Here is a 23,428-nt window from a genome sequence, read left to right as displayed (position 1 = left end):
ATTTTTTGAGGAAGGGAAACTGGAAAGAGCAGTCATTTCCGGTGTTTTTGTTAATTTGGTTATGCATTCAACGGCAGTTTGGGAAGCTGACCTATTTGAAATCTCTTTGATCTATGGTCATGTGTCTCTCGTTTCAGATCATACACAAACCAGCACTTTCGGACCCGATTCAAGAGCAATTACTTTAGCCTTGAGGCAACCAAAAACGTGTTCAAACTTCAATACGGACTAGTAGACAAAACTCCAGGGAGGTTCATACGCAGTCCCCAGTCATTCCCAGTTATGTAGGATCTCCAATCAAAACTCGCTAGAAATGATTTCTAACACCTTTCTTGCACTTGAGTTTGATCAATCGGTGTTCATTTAGGCTAAGTTCTATACAGATAAGCTAGTGAAGGAGAACCCTAGGGCCAGCAATCTTGGTTGATGGCAAAAAATGATATCCAAACTAAATCTTCACAATAACTCAGCAAGAATTGTAGCGATGCATCATTGATTGAACCTTTCCAAATCTTAGCAAATCATGATTAAACTTGCATATATATTTGACGATCAGAATATGCACAACTGGGTAAACTAATTCGTAGTTATTGTTTTCATGGTCTCCAAATATTGGGTTAATTCCGAGCTCCACCTAATAGCTCTTTCAAGAAAATGAGAAGAAAAAGAAAAAAACACAGAAATGAAGTGCTAACCCACGAATAACTCCCCTCTTAATACAAACAGAAGAGGGGGAGTCTGCAGTAAGGGCGCACTGCCAGGAAAAGAAGAAAGGATGGGGGGGGGGGGGGGTCTAAGGAACTCTTTCCGCATATTTCTTGTTTAGACAGCTCTTTGCACCATCAAGAATGTAGATTCCAAAAGTATTAGTCAGAGCCCAAACGCTTTCTAAGAAAAATTAAAAAAGAGAACATTAGCCAAGAATAGCTTCTACGACAGCAAAGGAACCACTTGTTCCTATAATTACAGTTGGGTGCTTCCATGGGCAAGTTCGAGGACCATAGTCCAGATCCACCAAGCAGAACCTTGCAATACCTGATGCATATCTATGCAACCAGCTCTAATCTGATTCATCTCCTCCATCTGCAGCAACATCCCCCAGCAATGTATTGATTATCATTTGCTCCGAACCCCTTACACCTCTGTGCATTAACCTTAAGTCCTGCAGCTGCAGGCCTGTGGGCGCGCTGGATCCACCCTGAGATGATCTTGTAGGACACATGCAACAGTCAATATTCCGGTAATACTTCAGTATGCACCTTGCCGACTTCCCAGGGTTATCAATGATTTCAACATCAAATGTAGGTGAGAGTGGGCGACCAACAACATTAACATGGGAAACACTGTTAACAAACCAGAAGCCAGAAGCCATAAACAAATATTAGCCATAATCTCATAGTTCAGTTGAAGCAAAAAATCAACTAAAGGGAACAGAATCACCTACCTGGCTGATGGGGCATTTCTGAAATGGATTCTAAGTAGTGCTATGTAGGAGGATAATGAGACATTCCCACAGATATCTTGAGTCAAGTTTCAGACTCAAACAAGATTATACAACTACACAAGCATACCATCCTATGAATTGGCATCTTCCCATTCTCTAGTCCAGGATATGCAAATGCTTTATTTTGCCACTAGGACAATCCTTAAGGCAAGCCAAACACTTGACATGAAGCAGGGCCTATGGATTTACCCATCCAAAAATAGGTCATATCAGACCTGCCACGTGGCAGTATTTGTATGCAACTTGGGAGGTATCCGCAAGAATGGCAAGACAAGAGAAACCATTCCCCAATAAAGAATCTGTTTACCAACTTCTATGCCCCACTGATGAAAATACATCGTGCACATCTTATGAGCAGATAACTTTTACACCAATGTGAAGAGAAACAACTGTATGAAAATGGATATTTGCCCCGTACTTTTACAGACAAATCACCTTCCTGCAGTACAAAATGGAATGCAGGGATTTTGCAGAGGCCTAGCATATATTCTCAAGGTCCATGATCCAGTATCACTTGGCTGGTTGGACAAGCATGATAGGCTTCAGAGATCTAGACCCAAAAAGGAATGGCACAATTTTGGTCCAAGGTTGAATCAGAAAAGTTGTTTCGTATTTATTATTTTATTTGTTTTGGATTGACCTACGTAGGAGCTTGTTAATGTTAGAAATTGAGTTATTTTTTTGTAATCCCACTAGGATATTTGTTATTTTCTTCTTTAAACAGATGCTTGTGACGCAACAATCGGGAGAGTGAACCAAATGGAAATTTGAGTTTTGAGTTTTTTCTTGAGTGCATGCTCATGCTATACCATCCCCATACAGTATCCCCGGACTGGTTGGAACAGCATGTTACGCCTTGGAGACCTAAAAGCCCAAAAATGATCGGTCCAACAACAGCTGGAATGAGTTAATTTACTCACTATTTATTATCTCAGTATTTCATTTGTTTTGGATTACCTACTTAGGTGATGAGTTAGAACTGGAGTTGCAAGTTATTTTTAGTTTCGTAATCCAACTAAAATTTGTTATGCTTGTAACTAGCCATATGGAGAAGTAAACTGAATAGATATCTGAAGTTTTTTCTCTTGAGTACATGCTTCAGCAATGCCTTCCCCTTCACCCTGCTGCTACACTTTGCTGGCTGGAGCAGAATGCTAGGCTTTGGACACCAAACCCAAAAAGAACTCTTCCAATGGTTTTTGGCCCAAAAATGGTTGGAATTAGTTAATGTATTCTTATGTTCTCTGGGCTACTTATGTAGGAGTCAAGTTACAATTAAAATATGAGTCTTCAGTAATCTTCAATTTTGTAGTCTAACTAGGATATTTGTTATTTTCCTCTTTAGATACGTGATTGTAACTGATGTAGAACCTGGGAAAGACTAAACCAGCTTCAACTGGACCAGCTGAACCAGGTCAATTCAGCCCAGCTAGTCTAATAGGAGGACAAGGAAGCCAAAACACTGTTCACGTGAACAGATAACTGGATTCATAATCCCCTTTTGGGTTCTTAATGAGAACACTATAATGAAATTCTGTGATGCCAATTTTTGTCCTAAGAGTTTATGCTCTGTATGTGATGTGAAAAAGGGTTCACCCCCTGGCCAAAACCCTGGAGTGGGCCCCAAGGCCACTCCAAAGTGGTGCACCTATGGTTGGCCGAACCCTCCAAGAGGGGGTATTATCATCAATTTCAGACCTAATTATCAGCTGGAATTTTATTTCAGTGTTTTATTCTTAGTTTTCAGGAGTCTTGTTTTGTTTAGAAGTCTTGGTTTGATTTGTGAGTTGAGTTCTTGAGCCCTTAAGACTCTTTCTTTAAAGCAAGACTCTTATCTCAAGAAGAAAGGTAAAGTCTTTTAATTGTGTAGCTGAGATTAAATGTGAGGGAGATCCTAAATTATAAAGGATTCCCAAGGTAGATCACAAGTCTTTTTCGTGTAGGCCATAATTAGCCTTCATTGAAATTTTAAGTCTGGATTAATAAAATTATTGAAAAACTGCAGGGACCTTGTGGGTTATCTTCTGCTATCTTCATCAATTCAATCCTGAGGTTCCAGCAAAGTCCAGCAAATCTTCCTCCTAATTCTGCACACAAGTAACATCACCTCCCTACCCCTTCCCCTTCAATCACAGCAACCTCAGTCCCCTTCCTCACCTCTCAAACCCATCACATAACCCTCCCTGTCCCTCTCCTTGTCTGTGCAACTGAGAAAACCCCTCCCCCTTGCTGCTGCACCCTTGAGAGCACCCTCCCCTACCCCCTGCGACACTCCCCCATCCCTCCCTCACCTCTCCCCTACCCTGAGGTTCCCACATTCCCTCTCTTCTCTTCATCGCACTCCCTTCCACCCACTTTTTCTGACTTGCACCAGATCTGAAACAAGAAAGAAAAAGAAAGAAAAGGAAAAGACAATAAAGAAAGAAAAGAAGAAGAAAAAGATTCAAAAAATTGCCCAAGATCCATCCAAGAATCCACCAATATCTTATCCAAATCTTTCCCATATTCCTAAAACCTTTCTTTTCAGCTCTACTGTAATTTTGGGAATCTCAAACCAGCCCATAGAGATTTTGTTAAAAACTCTAACTTTTCCCTATCAACTTATAGGATCGCAATTTAATCTCTGTCCTTCCCTACAATTCCCATCTAGATCAAGACAACCCACATCAATCCTACAAGCTTCCTGCAACTTCCTCAGAGATTCAAAGACAACCCATAATATCTTAGACCTATTTGCTGGAAGATTCTGGGCAAACCCTCAATTTTAGGGAAAACATCCTTGGATCCCTACCCCAAAAATGGGGTTTGCATCAAATATATTTATGTAATTGGTTGTTCACAGCCCATTAATAATGAAATATTGAATTGATTTTACCCAAAAAAGTAGAGGAAAAGAAATATTGAATTGATGAATATTTTGTCCTTAGAGCATGAAGGTCCCCTTCACCATTTTGAGTGATAACAAGGGCTAAGGCCTTGCTGTTGAGAGCTAAACACCAATGTTGGGGAACTTAGCTGAGAGTGCTGAATACCCTATGCTTGTACTTTCCTATTTTCTATTATATTGCTGCTGCTGCTCCTCTGTTCAAGTTCCATTTTGCTAAAGAACAATGACGTCGTTGCTTAGTGAACAAGGCCACTCTTGAATTATTTGTTGTAACTGTTGAACTTAAAGAACCATTCAACCTGAGAACAGCCGCTATCAAGTTGCTGCTGGTCCCCCATTTAAACCTGGTGAGTGATTGAGAATTGGACTGATAAACCTTCCTCCCCTTAACCAATCCACCACCTTATTCCACTATTAGATCCATAAGTTGCCACCTCCATATCTCTCAATCCAACAATTGGAATCAGACAAAACTTACAATAGTTGTTAGCCATCATACAAGCTTTAAACTAAACAGTTCAATCACACCTTTGAGTACTGCATTGGTTCAGACCCTAATATACTAAACTCTTGTTCTAGGTCTATTTCTCTGGTTTTGTGGGTTAATTAGGGTTAGATCATCCTTGGTCTTAGCTTTACATTAATAACCCAACAACAGGGAGTGTCAATTGAGAAAAACCCTGAGTTTCCTCCCCTCCCCCCTCTTTTCTTTTATAAGAGGGTGCTTGTGCAATATCTTCCCCTACACCTGCAAATTTCCCTTCTCAGTACAGGACTTCCATTAGTCAGTTTCAGGGTGATGTGAACACAAAAAAGAGGTCCAGCAGAAGCCACAAGAGGACCTAGCGCATCCCACTAGGGGTATTTTTGTCCTTTTTTGCCTTTTATTCTGTTATTTGGTTGAGTGTTTCAGCTGGGTTTCTAATCTGATTACAGAATTCCAATTAGTTTCTTCTTTCGGTCAGAGTTGTCTACTCTAACAAGGAGTCCAAGTCTAAGTCAGGTCTTTTGAATTTGATCTTATTTTGGAGTCTTGTAAAAGCTATATATTCCCATGCCTACCACAGAAGAAATCAGTTTTGATGAATAAAATTTTGAGAATATTACAGCCAAGGAGGTATTGGCAGGGTTCCTTTGAGGGGGACCATGTGGTTGTCTAGGTTTCTAATTTTCAGTCTTCTCAATTCAGTTCTGCAAATTCCGGCATTTATCTTCAGCATTCAACCACATATCCAGCAAGAATCTTCACTCTTGCATCTACAAATATCAGCTCAGATCATTCCAAGGTAAGTCCAGCACCCTTACAACCTATCGCAGCTCTCCCTTCCCCTGTTCTGCTCCTGTGCAAGACAGAATCCCCACCCCCTGCCTTTGTAAACCACCTGGACCCCTTCCCTACCCTGCACAGACCCCTAACCCCCTTCCCCACCCTCCTATGACCCTCAACCTATTCCCAAACTCCCCCAGCCCCTGCGGTAACCCCTATAACCCTTCCCCAGCCTCTTGCTCCCCTGTTTCTTGTGGCAGATCAGAAAAGAAAGAAAAACCAGAAAGGACCCAAAAAAAAAAAAGGGGGGGAAGAAGAAGAAGAAAAGAAAAAAAAGAAAAAGGATTTGGAAAAGTTCTCAAAGATCACCCAAGAAAAGGATTTGGAAAAGTTTTCAAAGATCACCCAAGATTCCCCATTCAACCAAACCTTCAACTATTTCCTTCTCACCCATAAGGTTTTGGAAAGACCCTAACCCTCTTGGATCCCTTAGATCTCCAAAATTTACCCAAGTAGAGATTCTCATGGCCAATCAAAACCATCCAACCCAAATCCAAAACCCTAAATTTTCCCAAGACTGGAAAGTTCTGAAATTTCATATGCCCGTTCAATCCCCAAAAGTGATTATTTTTTAACAGGAAGTACAGACAACTAATGGGAAGAGAGTTTATTAGGTTAACCAAAGACAGCTTGCATTTTACCACAAATTTCTCACTCTACTACCTCCTGCCAACCACCACCACAGCAAGAACAACCAGAACAGACAAAAAAGGAAAGGAAAGCTTGTGATATGAACTAGTGCATCAGATTTTGAAACCATGCTTTAGAATTTAAGACATGAGTCCTGCCATTATCTGAACTCATGGTGTGCAGAAAAGCAAAATAGTGTTTCCATTTTCTTCTCTCTGTCAGCATAGATAACGTCTGAGTTGACTAGTCACCCAATCAAGCATCAGAGTTCATTCTAGTTAAAATTGCAGTTGTATATGACAAACAAAAAGAGAAGTCTCAGTCAGGTTACCTACCATATATAGAATAAATTGTCTGTTTCTTGTCTCTGGACCCTACCCAGTAGCTCAACCTGCAGAATACCACCAATACAAAGTACTGGCTCTGGTAGCTTGAACTTCTGCAAACAATTTTCCTGTTTTTATTGAAGTACCATCAGCAATTAGAATTTAGATAAATTAAATTAATAGTGACTCAAACACTACAGCACTCCGTTGGAAGCTAAAAGGCCCAGCAAAGGGCACTTACTATTAGTTGAAAGAAGAAACACGAACTGTTTGTCATGTAAAGTACAGCACAGTTATCGATAGGAAAAAAAATATATTAAATAATAGAATCTACAAAACAAAATGAATGCTTGTTGTCCTCACTGCCCTTGTGATTACAAAAACAGAAGCAACAATTAAATCCATTCCAGGACACTGGGAATATTATAAAAACACAAGGGCACGTTTGTTGTTCAAAATGCACCACATATGGAAATATCCATAGACAGTTCTACTTTACTTCGACTCCAACCACTGCAGGGCCTGGGGAGGGTCACAAGCTATACAACCATAACCCTCTTTGAAAGAGGATGGGTTTGCAGATTGTTATCCTTAAAAATTTTCCATTTTTATCTATCGAAAAATGAAATGATTTCCTAAAATGCTTTTCAGCATCCAAAATGAAGATGCAATGATGCAGTTAAGATTGTTGCCAATTTGCCCTATTGGGTGAATTTTGCCTCAGAATTTATTGTGACCACAGTTGGATTCTATAGGCCTTCAGGCTTCCTTTTTCTGGTCTCTTATGTAATGGAACTAATTTATAAGCCCAGAAAGTTGAGATAATGCTAGTAAATATGATTAATAGTTAAATTGTTTGAGTTAAACCAGAATACTACCAGACAAATTTTTATTTTGAGTTTATTTACTTCATTTTAGTCTTCTAAAATGATAAGGAGTTATTTTGACATGGGAATTTCAGAAATCTCTGATAGCCTCAAATGTACAAGGGTCAATTAACCAAGGTCTTTTAAGTTCGAATAAACTTTTAATGGGTAAAAGATAGGTCTTCTTGAGGTGTACAGGATGCCTCAGGATGCCTAAGGAATGACCTTAAATGGAGTAGCTAAGGTATAGATTGAAATACCCCCCCCCCCACGCAAAAGAAACCAAAAAAATGGAAATGTTCTTTTTAGGGTGGTGGCTTCCAACTGACCTGAGCCATCGGGAACTCTGGTGACACATATGTTGATATGAAGTTGTTTTTAATGTATCTTTGACTGACTGAAGTTCCATCCATGATATCACTCCCTGCTTCCCGTGGTTCCTCAAGATAGCCCATTCGAAATCGCACAGCCTTGGATGAATATATAGGGTCACCATGCTGAAAATATGCTAATCAACAAAATAATACTAATTAATTAAAGAAAAAGGAATACCAGGCCAAAAAAAAAAAGGAAATATCAAGAGAAACCTTGGAATGGTTGTATGCTGATTTCAGTTACAACACACAGCCCAGACACCAATCTATACGTCAATGTCTCAGGCACAGCAGGATCATCTTGTCCTTCACTTGACCAATATGAGGCCCCCTGCTCAATGCGGTCATTGGGTTCCAAGGTGTTGTCAATACTTTCTTCAGGATAATTATCAGTACTGGATGCACAAATGGCCTCTGCAATGCAATCCCTTTTCCTAAGTGATGTGAAGTTGTGCGCTAAAAGAGCATAAACTCGGTGATCCCTCTTCAGACTTGCGCACCCCAAAAACCTATTTGATCCAACTTTGGGAGGCTCTTTGCTTAATTCAACAACATGAGCAACCATGGATATCTCTGGAAACATTCTTAAACACAGGTTCTTGCAGAACTCATTTGCAATAACTGCAAAGAAATTCATAAACACTTCTAAAAATAGTATACCATGAAACAAAACATATATTATAAAAAACTTGAGTTTTTTCTTTTAATTTATTTAATTTGGCAAGTTAACAAGGTTTCTAGATTAAAATCCTACAGACAAATCACAATCCTCAAATCCCATTGGTTGTCAGCAGTAGAAAAGAGTAAACTGATTAAAAGAAAAAAGGTTGAACCTGGTGAAGGCTTCTGCATAATAAGAGTCCAGGGGGGCAGTTTTCCTGATTAGCCTTACCCCAACAATTTTTGCCAAGAGCCTGTTTTGATGCCTTGATCTCAAGCTCAGGCTACAACTAATTGTGAACAAAAGAAACACCTCATTTTCAAACCAACCCCCTCTCCCCCCACCCCCCCCCCCCAAAAAAAAAAAAAAAAAAAACCCACCCACATCAAAAAAAAAGAAAGAGGAGAAGAAGAAGAAGAAAAGACCAGCACAACTGGCTAACGGAGGAAACTAACTTCAAAATCTCCTACAAAACTCTACTTGGATGATTGGATCCCAATTAACTAAAAACCCATCTCTTAATAAATCAAAGCTCCACTAAATTGTTTTATACATATGGCTCTACAAATTACAACGTCCTTGGTTTGACATTTAGGATACAATGTTTATGAGAAATAATAATTTGAGATGGGATGGATATCCTTTTCCTGGGAACTTGAAATGTTCTCAGGTTATTGTGCGAATTGATATTGAAGCTCACTTGCTCTCCACATTCAATTCCTCTACTAGACACAGTTATATCCCAATTACTTGAATAGATGATTTGAATCATAAAAGTGAAAAGTACTATGTAATGACTGATAAGCATGCATGTATAATTATTTATTTGATTTAATTTTCCATATTTAATTAATTAAAAGAGAGCTAATTGAGTATTTTTGTGTCTTTCTCAAGAATAAGGTGATTTTAGTTATTACAGATAATATGGAGCAAAATTAACAAATATATTAGATAGTGATGGATTTTAATCATGGGATTCAATCTTGCTACACGAGAAATCATGAATGCTGAGATCCAACTTAATTAATGCAAGGACAACATGAATCTTAGCCAAATTGGAAACAAGTGGAGGTCCAAGGAACAAAATTGGTAATAAGATCTGAAAATCGTGCAAACAGACCCACCTTGAATATTTTGGGAATATCTCTCTTGTTTGAACTCGCATTGAGGTGATTCAAGATGCTATGTAGAGATAATGAAAATATCTACAACTTTTTAGTTTTGAGTTTTCCCAGAATCTGAACGAATACAGGTCGAATTAATGGATAAAGAAGACGAATTCATTGTGTGCAAGATATATAAAAAGGAGAAGCCAGCCACGGATAGGGAGAAGATGGTGAAGACGGCGAACACGGATCTTCGCTTTAATCTCTCTCTCTCTCTCATTGTGCAAGAAGAAGACCACAACCCTTTCTCTAAATTCCATTATTATTTGTTTTATGAGCTTTGTTATAACAAGTAGCTAGTTCCTTTTCTTTGAGATGTAGATGAACCATTGTTTATTTCATTCATTTGATTGTTCTATGCCTTCTAGTTGATGCTTTTAAATGTGTTTGAGTCTTGCCAAAGATGCTCTATAGCTAAGCAACTAAACGTGCCAACCTTCGGTGAAGGACGATAGTCTGGCAAAGATAAGGTAATTAGCTTTATTGATGAGGTAGTGGTTGATTATACTTCAAACATGCTTATTAATGATCCCTTCCAGCATTACTTGACATTTGGGGAATTTGACCCTATTGAGGAAGTCAACACATTATCGGACTCTTCTACTCCTTTGGAGCAACCACCATTTACAATTAGATTTCTCTACCTCCATTAGCTGCATCTCCCTAACCCTCATCCCACATATCTCCCCCTAAGTTGGAACTTAAACCTCTCCCTTCCAATATAAAGTATGCATTCTTAGGGAAAAATGAAACCTTGCCTATCATTATTTCACCTAGGCAAGAAGACCAACTTTTAGGAGTGCTTTTTGAATTCAAGGCAGCCATTGGCTGGTCCTTAGTTGATCTTAAGGGCATAGACCCTTCTATATGTATGTGTAGAATATATTGTGAGGATGGAACAAAACCCCGGTAGGGATCCTCGAGTCGTTTGAATCCAAACATGAGAGAGGTAGTGAAAAATGAGGTGATTAAATGGTTAGATGCCGAAATTATCTACCCAATCTTTGATAGTGAATGTGTCAGTCCTACTCAGGTTGTCCCTAAGAAATATGGCATTACTGTGGTTCCGAATGACAACGGTGACCTCATCCTAACTTGTACCACTACAGGTTGGCGTGTCTGCATCGATTACCGAAAGTTAAACAAAGTCACCAAAAAGGATCATTTCTCCTTGCCATTTATTGATAGATTCTAAAAAGACTACCCGAGCAAAGACACTATTGTTTTCTTGACGGTTACTCTGGTTACAACAAAGTTCCCATTTCCCTAGTGACCAAGAGAAAACGACCTTCACTTGCCCCTTGGGTACATTTGCATTTAGACACATGCCTCTAGGATTATGTAATGCTCCAGCCACCTTTCAAAGGTGCATGATGGCCATCTTTTCTAATATGGTTGGCCAATCCTTAGGTTTTCATGGATGACTTCTCCGTCTTTGGATCATCCAATGACAAGTGTCTCAACCGGCTATCACAGGTTCTTACAAGATGTGTGGATGCGAACCTTGTTTTAAGTTGGGCAAAGAGCCATTTTATGGTTCAGGAAGGAACTGTCCTTGGTCACATAGTGTCTGCATGTGGTATTGAGGTTGATCCGATCAAGGTTGAGGTTATTACTAAACTACCCCCTCCCACTTCTATTAGGCAGGTCCGATCGTTCTTAGGCCATGCTGGATTCTATAGGCGTTTCATTAAGAACTTCAACTTAATTTCTAGACCCTTGCGTAATTTACTTACAAAGGATGCCCCTTTTATCTTTGATGATAAATGCCTTCATGCTTTCAATACCCTTCAAGATTTCTTGTCTAAAGCACTTATCTTGAAATCACCTGATTGGTATCTCCCTTTCGAGATTATGTGTGATGCTTTTGATTTTGCTCTTAGTGCTATTTTGGGTCAAAAGGTAGATGGGAAGCCATTCTTTATTTACTATGCTAGTAAAACCCTCTCAGATGCTCAGATGAATTATACAACTACTGAGAAGGAATTGCTAGCAGTGGTTTTTGCCCTTGATAAGTTCCGTTCATATAATTTAGGCTCGAAGGTGATTATCTATTCAAATCATACAACCCTTCGGCACCTTCTCGCTAAGCCTGATGCCAAGCCTAGGCTCATCTGCTGGATTCTACTCCTTCAGGAGTTTGACCTGGAGATTAGAGATAATAAAGGCTCAGAGAATGTTGTAGCATATTATTTATTTTGAATTCCTCTTGATTCTAACCCCTTTGAGTTGATTAGTGAGACATTTCCTCATAAGCAATTATTAGTTATATCCTCTACGTCCACTCCTTGGTATGCTTATATTGTTAATTATTTTGTTACGGGAAGGATTCCTTCTAATTGGGATTAGGCATCTAAGGACCGCTTCTTCTCCTCACTTAAGTACTATTACAGAGAAAATCCTAAGCTCTTTCGTTATTGTTCAGACCGAGTCATTCGTCGTTGTGTCACTGAGAGTGAGATTCAGAGTATTTTATCCTTTTGTCATACTCTCGCCTGTGGGGGACACTTTAGTGGTAATAAGACTACAACAAAGGTGTTGCAGAGTGGTTTTTTCTTGCCTACATTGTTTAAAGATGCCCATTCTTTTTGTCGAGCATGTCTTAGATGCCAACAAGTTGGCAATATTTCCCGCAGAGACATGATGCCCCTTAGCCTTATTATTGACGTTGAAGTTTTATGTATGGGGTATTGATTTCATGGGACCTTTTCCTAAATCATTTGGTAATGAATACATACTTGTTACAATTGACTATGTCTCTAAATGGGTAGAAGCTAAAGCAATTAGGACCAATGACCATAAGGTAGTGATCTCCTTCATCTAGAGCCATATTTTTAGCCGTTTCGACTTTCCTAAAGCTATTATTAGTGACAACGGTACTCACTTTAGTCTTGGTGGGTTGGAGCTTTGTTGAAGAAATACTCCATTACCCATAAGGTTGCCACTCCCTACCATCCTCAGACATCTGGTCAAGTGGAGGTTTCTAATCGTGAGATCAAGCGCATCTTAGAAAAGACCGTCAGACCCGACCGCAAGGATTGGTCTATTAGATTAGAGGATGGATTATGGGCTTATCAGACTGCTTATAAAACTCTTATTGGTATGTCACCATACAGTTTAGTCTTTGGTAAAACTTGTCATCTTCCTGTTGAGTTAGAGCATAGGGCATTTTGAGCGATTAAGACATTTAATTTTGATATGTCTGACGCTAGTTCTACTCGCCATCTTCAATTATCTGAATTAGAAGAAATGCATCATAATGTTTATGATGATTCGCGCATTTATAAGGACTGAGCCATAGCTTTTCATGACAAACATATTGATCGGAAGTCCTTTGCACTTGATCAGTGAGTGTGGCTGTTTAATTCTAAATTGCACTTATTTCCTAGTAAGCTTCGATCTCGATGGGATGATCCTTGTGTGATTGTTAAAGTATTTCCCCATGGTGTGGTAGAGATCCGTAACCCACTAAATGGGCAAACCATTATGGTTAATGGCCAACAACTAAAGCCCTATATTGATGGCCAACTTATTGAGGAGTTGGACTTAGAAGACTTGCCTCAAGACTCTTCATGAGTCTCTCACTGAGTCTGGCTAAAGGCTCTAAACTTAGTGCTTTATGGGAGGCAACCCATTTGTTTAGATGCTATTTCTTGTTCTTTTTCTTTTCTTTTTTATGTTTGTTTGTTAGGTTTTACTGTTGCGTGCTTTATCACGATTTCAAACATCGATTACACTCTTTCCTCTACTTGCTTCTATTATTTTCTCCTTTTCCTTTAAATATTGCATGCATTGAGGTCACTACATAATTTAAGTGTGTGTGGAGGGGGTGTCAACTCGAGTAAGACTCGTTGATAGTTGGTAAAGCATTGTCACAAAGATTAAAAGTGCCTAAACTTTTTTTGGCTTTGGTAAGAATTACGTTTTAATTCCTTGCTTAGATACAAAATGAGTGTTTAAGGGTTTTAGAAATCCCATCTGATGTGATGAGCACTCTCTTGAGAGAATAGTAATGGGTTTTACATTTTGAGATTGAGGTTGAATTGGAAAATAGGAACTCCAGTTAGTCCAAAATGTTTGACCATCTAATTGTCTTGTATTGCCTTATGCTTATGGTGACAAGATGAGACCAATTTTAGACAGCTTAAATGTGAATTGAATTGAAGTATAATGTTTAAGAAGAAAAAAAATCCTGCTAAAGTTTAAAGTTTAGACCACCTTCTCAATAACCGGGTCTCGTGTCACCAACATCGTGCATCGCGTCAAACAGTTGGGATGTTTCTGGTTCAGTCTTAGCCTATATCCTAGTTGGCTTGAGTAAGTAAGTTCGAGGGGTGTTCTACACCTAGTCCCTTAAGGCCATCCGGCTTGAGAGTGGCTGACCCAACACTCGTTACATGGGCCATCTAGAAAGCTTAAAAGGCAAGACATTGCACAGACTAGAATTGTGTGCATTAAAGAAATAAGTGAATTAATGTGTTGATAAATGTGAAATGTCTAAGAAGGTCAATATTACTTAGATCCTGAGTTCTTGGTATTACTAAGTACCTAGATTAGTCTTATCTGAGGGTGAACTGGTGGGCTAAAGATAAGAGGAGACTTCTTAATTGAATTGTTTTCCTAGAGCTAGACTCAAGAAGGGGTGTAAAGAGCTTAAGTGTGGGGGTGCCTAAATTCCCTTCAATCTTTAATTGAGTGTCTTTGTCTTGGAATCTATCTTTTTACTCTTACTATTGCCAGAACAATTAGAGAAACACTTAAGAATTTTGTGTGTATATTCTCTACAAACACTCACGACACATAACTCGTCCACAAGGGTAACCTAGGGATTTAAAGGCTTGTTGCACATGCTAAGTGCAACCGTGATTCCTACGAAAGTGAGTTAGGTTTTTCTCTTTATTTATTTTCAGTACTGCTTTTATTGTTTCATTTTGCTCGAGGCCTAGCAAAGAGTTAAGTGTGAGGGAATTTTATAAGCATGCATTTACCATTATTTATTTGATTTAACTTTTCATATTTAAGAGAGCTAATTGAATACTTTTGTGTCTTTTTTAGGAATAAGGTGATTTTAGTTATTACAGATAATATGGAGCAAAATTAACAAATATATTAGATATTGGTGGATTTTAATAATGGGATTCAATCTTGCTACCCAAGAAATCATGAATGCTGAGATCCAACTTAATTAATGCAAGGACAACACGAATCTTAGCCAAATTGGAAACAGATGGAGGTCTAAGGAACAAAATTGGTAATAAGATCTGAAAATCGTGCAAACAAACTCACCTTGAGTATTTTGGGAATATCTCTATTGTCTGAACTCGGATTGAGGTGATTCAATATGCTATCGAAAGATAACGAAATATCTACAACTTTCTAGTTTTGAGTTTTCCCAAAATCTGAACAAATAAAGGTCAAATTAATGGGTAAAGAGGACAAATTCACAAATTCATTGTGTGCGGGATATATATAAAAAGGAGAAGACAGCCACGGATAGGGAGAAGATGGCGAACACGGATCTTGGCTTTCATCTCTCTCTCTCTCATTGCGCAAGAAGAAGACCAACCCTCTCTCTAAATTCCATTATTATTTGTTTTATAAGCTTTGTTATTACGAGTAGCTAGTTCCTTTTATTTGAGATGTAGATGAACCATTGTTTATTTCATTAATTTGATTGTTTTATGCCTTATAGTTGATGCTTTTAATTGTGTTTGAGTCTGGCCAAAGATGCTTTATAGCTAAGCAAACTAAACGTGCCAAGCTTCGGGGAAGGACGATAGTTTGGCAAAGATAAGGCATATCTAAGAAATACCATCTTTTGTTTTGAAGCGTAGAGTTATATCAACTAGTGAAAAGCATTGAGGATTTGAAATCCCAAAGATCCTCACTTATTCATAGTTAAAGTTTTTTGCATTAATTAATAGTTTAATTTCTTCTTTTTTTATTTTATTTAAGTAGAATAAAAATAATTCAAATTTACTTTAAGTCAGGATTTGTAGAATTCAATCTCAGTAACTTAACCTTTTAGTTCCCCGTAGTTCAACCCCGTACTTTCTGCTAACTAGATTAGTTTAAGATTTTATTTTTGATTGGTTAACTACACGATCAATGACCAATATCAGATAGAATACCTAAATGAACTACAATAGAGTTATAGGTTTTTAATACAAATTCAAAACTCTCCTTATACTAGAAAAGTATTCAAGTGTTTTATCATCAGTCTGATGAAATGACAAGTAAAAGCAATCTGGGATGTATACAGTATGTTAGGCCACATGCATTGCCCTTGAAGTATGTTAATGATGCTCTACCAGATATTCAACACCTCCATGCACGCAAAATACATCAAGTGGACATTCTTGTAATAATTGAGAATAAAAACGGATGCAACAGTTAGAAAAAAGCAGGGAAGCACATACTAAAAGCGACTTCAATTACTAATTTGGGCTTGTTTCTTTAAGGCTTCATGCAAGGAGAAGAAAAGGTTAAGTTCAACATCCTCCCCTATGGTTGACTTAGAAGAACATGTTTAAAACCTCAAAAGTGTTTTCAAAAGGCTAATTAAGTTTTAGATAATATCATGATCTTAGACAAAATTTTAGTATAAAAAACAAATTCATGAGAATCCTAAGAAAAAGAAAAAAAAAAGAGAACGACAAAGAAAGAACAAAAAAGTAAAAGGCAGAAAACTGAAAAGTAAGACAGAGAGTCGGCTCTAGTTGACAGTTGAGACTCACTGAATTCATGCCAAGCACGGGAGACAGCACTAGCACGTACTAGATCAGCTGGGTCATCTAGATTCTTGAGAATCAGCATCGACACATCTGATCCAAGCCATGATAGGAAATCACTACAATTCTCCATACCAGGTTAACAAACATAAAACTTCGAAGTAAGAACCAGGAGCCTCCGCGCCACCCAGAACCTGATTGCCAACAATAAGAAGCAGAACGTTACAATTCAACCACTAACCATCCCATTAAATAGCAAAGAAGAAACCCAAGTAAAACAACAGAAATCAGAAAATTGGGGAGATCGATCTCACTCTTCAGTACACGATCAAAAACTTTAATGAAAATTTAACCCTAACAACATGGTAACCAAATATTTCGGATCGAAGTGAAGCAACTAGACGCGGATAACTTATAAGATAGTTGTTTCAATAAACCTCAGATAACCTCACGTTCTGCATCGAAATTTATAAAAGAGTGGATAGAAAATATGCTCGAAGCGACAAGAAGAACATTAAAAAGAAAAGGAGCTTCACCTTTCTACGGCTGGAGTCACAATGAGCAGATCCGAACACTGTAGCACCGAAAGGAAGGGATGTTACAGATTAAAAACTCATAATGGATATTAAAAAATAACATTCCGACAGAGAGATGTGTTCTTGTAGAAATACAGAGACTGAGAGAGAGGGAGCGATTGGTGTTTGTGGAAATGACGCAAAGGCAGTAAAGTGGTGTCACTACTTACCAGTCACCAAAACCGTAACTGCGTAACACTCGCAACCGCAAGGAGAATGCCGTCGAAACGAAATCCTAAAGGACAGCGACTCCACGTTGTTTGCCTTATCTGCCACGAATCGAACACGCTAATAAGCACGCAATGCTCGTCTTCAAACGCTACTTCCGCAGATTATGCATTTCTGAATCAATCTTCTTAGGGGAAACTTTCAGTGCCACGCCGACTTAACATCAAATTAATGTCACCCATGAGTTATGTTAAAAAAATAATAATAATAATAATATTAATAATATTGTCCATTATAAGGATTAGGGGTGTCAACAGGTCGGGTTCGACTGGTTTTGGGCTGAAAAAACACTCGGCCCCAACACAGCTCATTAAGAAAATAATTGTTTATGACTGGTGTGGTTTGAGTTTAAGCTAACTAACGATTTGGACTAACGGTTTAGAATTGGGTTTATTAACTGTTTGGATTCAGGTTTACTAGCGATTTGGATTCAGGTTTACTAACAGTATGTTTTGAGTACCTTGTTGATTGTGGAATTTATCAAAAGCTGTGACCACATATAAGCATTAAGTTCTCTCCAAGTCTCTTATGTTGGGTGTTCAAAATAAAAATAATAATAATAATAAAAAATTTACAAAGAAGTAAAAATTATAAAACTAATTTACAAAGAAAAATGACATCTTGATGAATTTTAGTGGGTTGTCTTTGCTTATTCTTCTCCTCCTTCCTGACACTTGTAAAAATGGATCAAAATAAAGCATTAAAAGATTTTCAAATGATATACACTTGTTAAATATTTATTAAGTTCATTTTCCAAATGGCGAAGGCTTTGACAAGTTTGTTGTTTGCATATTCCAAAGCAAAACAATTAAAGAAAACAAATTGATATTTGAGTTTTTATTTTTATTTTTTATCTTTTACATATAAATTTATATTATTTTATTTATAACAGGCTGGTTCGGGTTTGGGCCAAACGGTTCAAGCTAGCGAGCCACACACGAGCTGGCCCGAACTAGCCCAAACCAGTGTGGGCTGAGGTTATTCAGCCCAAACACAGCCCATTAAACTTTGGTTATGATCGATTCGAGCTATAACGGGCCAGTTCGGATTAGGTTTTAACACCCTTAATAAGGATACATAGTTGTGAGAGATAAAAAGAAGTTAATAGACAATGGGAGGAGAAGGAGAAATGAGTTGAGTGTAAAGTTTTTCATTCAATATTATTTTTATCTTTTTAAAATATAATAATTAACTTGCTTACATCAGTATTTAAGTATGATTTTCTAACGACAAGAAGTGTCTCTCATATATCTTCATCTTATAAGGGGTTACTAATAAATTAAGTAATTCAGGAGGTAACATTAATTTTAAGAATTTATCTTAGAGAGTGCTGTTGAAAATTTCTCATATTTTATTTACTAGTTCTCAGAAGGGGACATGTGTCTTCTGAGAGCCTGTGCAGACTATAGCGGGCTTGGTTTGAAAATTGAGAAACCAATATTGGTGTCACACTGAGGCTGCTACGTATTGACATTAAATGGTATCAGTGGATCTGTTCCAGTCAAAGGTTAAGAAGAAATTTTCAGTCTCGCCCCTTGAGTTAACCCTTAATATTCGTGTCAACACTTAAGTTATCCATTATTAGTTAGAGTGGCATTGAAAATTTATCTAGTTTAAATGATAATTTTTTTTTAAGTGTAAGAGAGTTAGAATTTTGTTTAAGAGAGAATTCGTTCACACTCAAATTAGTGAATGGGAGATGTATATTAATATTATTTGAATTTGAATTACAACTTGTTGATACTTTAACTATAACTCAATCTCTTCTTGATCTGTTCTTCTTGATCTATTGGAGATAAGATCAATCGAGGATAGAGTTAGGCGGTGGAATCGAATTTAAATTTGAATTCAAAGACTTATCATTTAAAAAGAGAGTTTTTTATACATACTAGTAAGGTTACACGTGCAAATGCACGTGGTGATATCTATTTAAAATATTAATTTTGTACAATGAACTATTCAAAATTTACTTTTCGATTACATATTTTCAAAGTTGAATTTGGACAAATTTAATGTTTTTAATGATCAATTTATATTACTATTAGGTGTACTTTGATTATTAATAATTGTTTTGATATTAGTCATCAGATTTTTTTTTCTTCTAATGCATAATTTCAACACTTTGCTAAATGTTGAAATTTTGGTGTACATAACTGGATTCCTCCACATTGCTAGATTTCGAGGTTTTTCTGAAGAAAAAACGATTCAGAGAATTGATAGTAAATAATATAATATTATTAAAAGTATAAAATATGAATTTACACTTTTAGACGTCATTAATTATATCAATATATTTAGAGAAGAAGGCTTTTTGAGAAGTAAAAATGTAACCATGAGTTTTGAGTTCGTGCTTTTATAATAGTAGTATGATAGTATGATTAGGATAGAGATATTACATATGCCATAGAGTGAAACCCACAAACTTTTGCTTTCGTCTACCTAAACGAAGGAAAAAAAAAAAAAATTTAGCCAATTTAAATTTGTATGGAAGATATCGTCCGACACAACACATGTCCCCCAAATATTGTATCCCTATATATGTTTATATTCCTAAGTTTTCATTTTTAATTTTCCCCTGGAGGAGGTGGTTTTTTTTTTTTTTTGGGTTCAAAAAGGGGTCCACCTTTACACGTACGGATAGCATTTTTTTCATGAGCTAGTAGGGATTTTTTAATACATTTTAATATAAAATATTTTTCTTTATTTTAGACATATATTATATAGTAAGTCTCTTATGTCTCAAGTATAATATAATATTAATTGTTTAATAAAAAACTCAATAGTTATTCATTTTGTTTGTTAGTTTTTAGCTTCCTAAGTTGCCTTTTCGTATCAACGTATCAGAGCTTTAATCCCTTCAGGTTTGGAGAGGGTAAACATAGTTTTCATATTACTCAATCATAATACTCAATCATGGATGTTTGTGTTTGGTCAAGCTAAGACACCGGTTGTTTGCAAATGTAGGATGGAAAAAATAAATATATAAGATCTTAGGGCTGCAATTGTGCCGGACTTTTGCAATCTCAAGCCCAAGCCTGTATGTTCCAATCTGAACCCATTTTTGTTTTGGCCCTAGTTCAAGGCTAAGAATTATTGTCCCTGGCCCTAGGCCCTACAGGGTCAAGTCAAGCCCATTTCTGCCCTAATTGGCCCTAATTGGGCCGGGTCAGAATGGGTTGGCCCTAATTAATCCTGACACTAATCCTGACACTAGTCCTGACCCTGATTGGCCCTGATTAGCCTTGTTCCTAGCCCTGATTGACCCTATCTTGACCTTAGCCTTAATTGGTCCTATCTTTGGACCTAAAATATCAAATATAAATTCATAAATAATAATAATAATAAAAGTACCATAAGTAAACTAAAAATAAAATTAATAGAAATATAAGATGATTCAAGCTCATACAAAATGATTAAATAGTCAATAAGTTGATAATGTTGCTTTAAACATAAATAAATTCATACTCCATAATTCTATATTGATCTTTGAAAGTCTTTTATTGCTTTGATGATGGAAATTGAAAACCTCTCCCATTACTTTGGTGATGAAAATTGAAAACCCCTCCCATTGATATCCTTATCCAAAAAAAATAAAAAAAAAAAAAATTCATATTCAAAATTTTGTTAACAAGTAAATTAACAATAATTTAGTATTGATATTTTTTGGTAGTTAAAGAAAAATATATTTTAGTTACAAACATAGCTATCTGTCCTAAGAAAAAACATTTTTTAATTTTTTTTTTAAATATCACATTGGAGGCAAAAGAAAGATGTCAATATTCATAATGAGAAGTTGGGGTGTAGATTTGTTAGATATTAATAGTCTATATAATAGCTTTTATTATTTAAAATATATTATCTCGCCTTAGTCAAAAAAAAAAAATGATTTTTTGGAACTAAAAATGACTTGGTTAGAAAAATAAAAATTATCTTAAAAATAATATAAAAAATAAACTCATAGTCTAATATGATCAAAATGACTGAAGGTTAAAGTCGAGACTTATAGTTATATCAATGTTAATGTGAAGATTAGAGTAAAAATCTAATACATGATCAGGGTCAAATTAACATTAAGACTAGAACTAAAATTGGGGTCAGGATCAGGCCAAAATCAGGTGGATGCTTACTACATTGGTAACGAAAATATAATTTTTTTTTTTAATTTTTTACAAAAGATGATCATGTTTTTAAAATTTGACATGTGTCAAATATTCACCCATGTGGATTATAATTAATTGTTCTCCATATGGGTGGAGGGTCTAGACTCAAATCAGGCCAAAATCATGTGCCTAGATCAAGGCCAAGATTAGGGCCAAGATCATGGTCAAGATCAGGGTCAGAATCATGGTCAAAATCAGAGTCAGAATCAGGGCCAAAATAAGGGCCAGAATCAGGGCTAAGATCATGATCAAAATCAGAGCCAAGATCAGGGTTAAAATAAGGGCAGAATCAGGGCCAAGATTATGCCAAAATTAGGGCCGGGCCGGGATGGGTTGGGTGGGCCAGAGAGTAATCCCAGGCTTGCCCTTGGCCCTAACCCGCCCTTAGGGCCAAAATCTTTAGCCCAAGCCCTATTTGGGCTTAGGGCGGGTCAGGGCTGCCAGGGCCAAACTTGCACCCTTAAGATCTATATGTAAAATAGAGTGAGGGAACAAGAAAGGAAAAGAAAGGATTGTGTAGAAAAGTTTTAAATGTAGGTTCTACTTCGTTATTTTTCATATTTTATTTTTATAAAATCCTTCCTATTTTGTGAGATTTTGAAAAGGGGTGGGTTGGAAAAGTTACCATAACACTTCACAAGTTTTTTTAAATGAAGAAAGTTTATCTACCAACTTTCTCATCCCGATAAATTAAACAAATTACAATTGGAAATTTTATGAAAAAATTAATTTTTTCAAATTTCTTCACCTCTTTTTAACACCCTGCTTCAAATCCAACAAACAAACGGGTGCCTTTTTATTGATGAGATTTGAGATGAGACTGGTGAAATGTTGTAACAACACAACCAATGATTTTGCCTCAATTTTTGTCTGGGTGTACATAGCAGCATAAGTTGCGTAACATTTATCTTATTGCAAGGCGATTGGGAGCGACCATATGGAAGGTTATATTTGCTATTGCTGCTGTTTTTTTGGAGGAGAATATTCTCATTTGTGAGTTACTTGGCATTCGAACTAGGCTTCAAGAAACAATATGAAGTGGGTTCCATAGTGTGGAGGTTTGATCTGACTCTCTCAATGTTGTCCAGATTGTAAATGGTGAGCTCAAGATTCCATGGTATGTTATGGGTGTTGTTGAGGATATTTGGGAGTTGAAGGGTTCATTGGTTCAATCTCGCGCGATTCACCAAGTCCGTGAGACGAATCGGTGCACTGGCATTTTGGCTATAGCTTGATTTTAGTGGCTATGGAGATTTGGTTGGATACGAACGGTTTGCCTTACAAACTTCACAGATTGGTCTATGAAAAAGAGGTCCAAGGTAGACTGTTCTTCCGCTACTAATATTGTAATTCCTGATTATCATATTTATATCATTCTTGCCTTGGTCCAAAAATAAAAATAAGAAAGTAAAAGATAAGCAAAATTCTTATACACTTCCTCTCTCTATGTTCTTATTCACATACATCTTTTATTTACTCTTATTTACTTATCAAAAGTTATACATGTGATTAAAAAAAGGTAAACTATTACTTTTCCTCCTCCTTGGATAGTTTAATATGACCGAATGTTGTCCTCTATTTTAGTGAATTTTCCTTTTTCTAAATAGTTTTTTATCAATTTTTTATATGACCATTTTACCCCCCAAAAGGATAGAAATGACCAGAATGCTCACACTAAAAATTTATATTTTCAAATTTGTACCACCATCAATATTCACCCCTCATGCACACACTCAGAACCTAACTAGCTCGTGAAAACAACAACCCATCGATGGCGGTAAATGTGAAGAAGGTCTTCGTAAGGTTTTGATTTTGGAGAGGATGTATCCAACCCCGAAGAGATACTTGACCATTCTCTCATGCTCAAAATCGCGAGAGCCATGTCTGGTTAAGCAATCCAACACATGGTTGGGCATATAAATATATATATATATATATATATATATATATATGACCTTAAAATCAAGAAACTTGAAAGGGGTTTAGGATCTTC

The 23,428-nt window shown here is 36.9% G+C and overlaps 1 protein-coding gene across 2 annotated transcripts; it reads right to left on the bottom strand.

Annotated features, from left to right (window-relative positions):
- Nucleotides 1-358: 358 nt before the first annotated feature.
- Nucleotides 359-17,417, bottom strand: LOC149030142 (F-box protein At4g00755-like). Of its 2 annotated transcripts, XM_089142455.1 has the most exons (7): nt 17,218-17,417; nt 17,009-17,046; nt 16,479-16,666; nt 8,128-8,535; nt 7,870-8,048; nt 6,684-6,802; nt 359-1,343 (listed from the first exon to the last, which is right to left on the bottom strand). In XM_089142455.1, the coding sequence occupies exons 3-7, from the start codon at nt 16,603-16,605 to the stop codon at nt 1,061-1,063; spliced, it is 1,116 nt and encodes a 371-aa protein (XP_088998581.1). In that variant the 5' UTR covers nt 16,606-16,666; nt 17,009-17,046; nt 17,218-17,417; the 3' UTR covers nt 359-1,060. The 2 variants fall into 2 exon arrangements, with proteins under 2 accessions (XP_088998581.1, XP_088998582.1); XM_089142456.1 differs by lacking the exons at nt 17,009-17,046; nt 17,218-17,417 and adding an exon at nt 16,787-16,997.
- Between the last annotated feature and the right edge of the window lie 6,011 nt (nt 17,418-23,428).

The sequence above is a fragment of the Hakea prostrata genome, chromosome 1 (assembly GCF_041222555.1).
Source record: "Hakea prostrata isolate BN-2017 chromosome 1, UWA_Hpros_2, whole genome shotgun sequence".
In the NCBI taxonomy this organism is placed as follows: Eukaryota; Viridiplantae; Streptophyta; class Magnoliopsida; order Proteales; family Proteaceae; genus Hakea; species Hakea prostrata.
The sequence above is the reverse complement of the archived record's forward strand: the minus strand, read 5'-3'. Positions and strand labels throughout refer to the sequence as shown.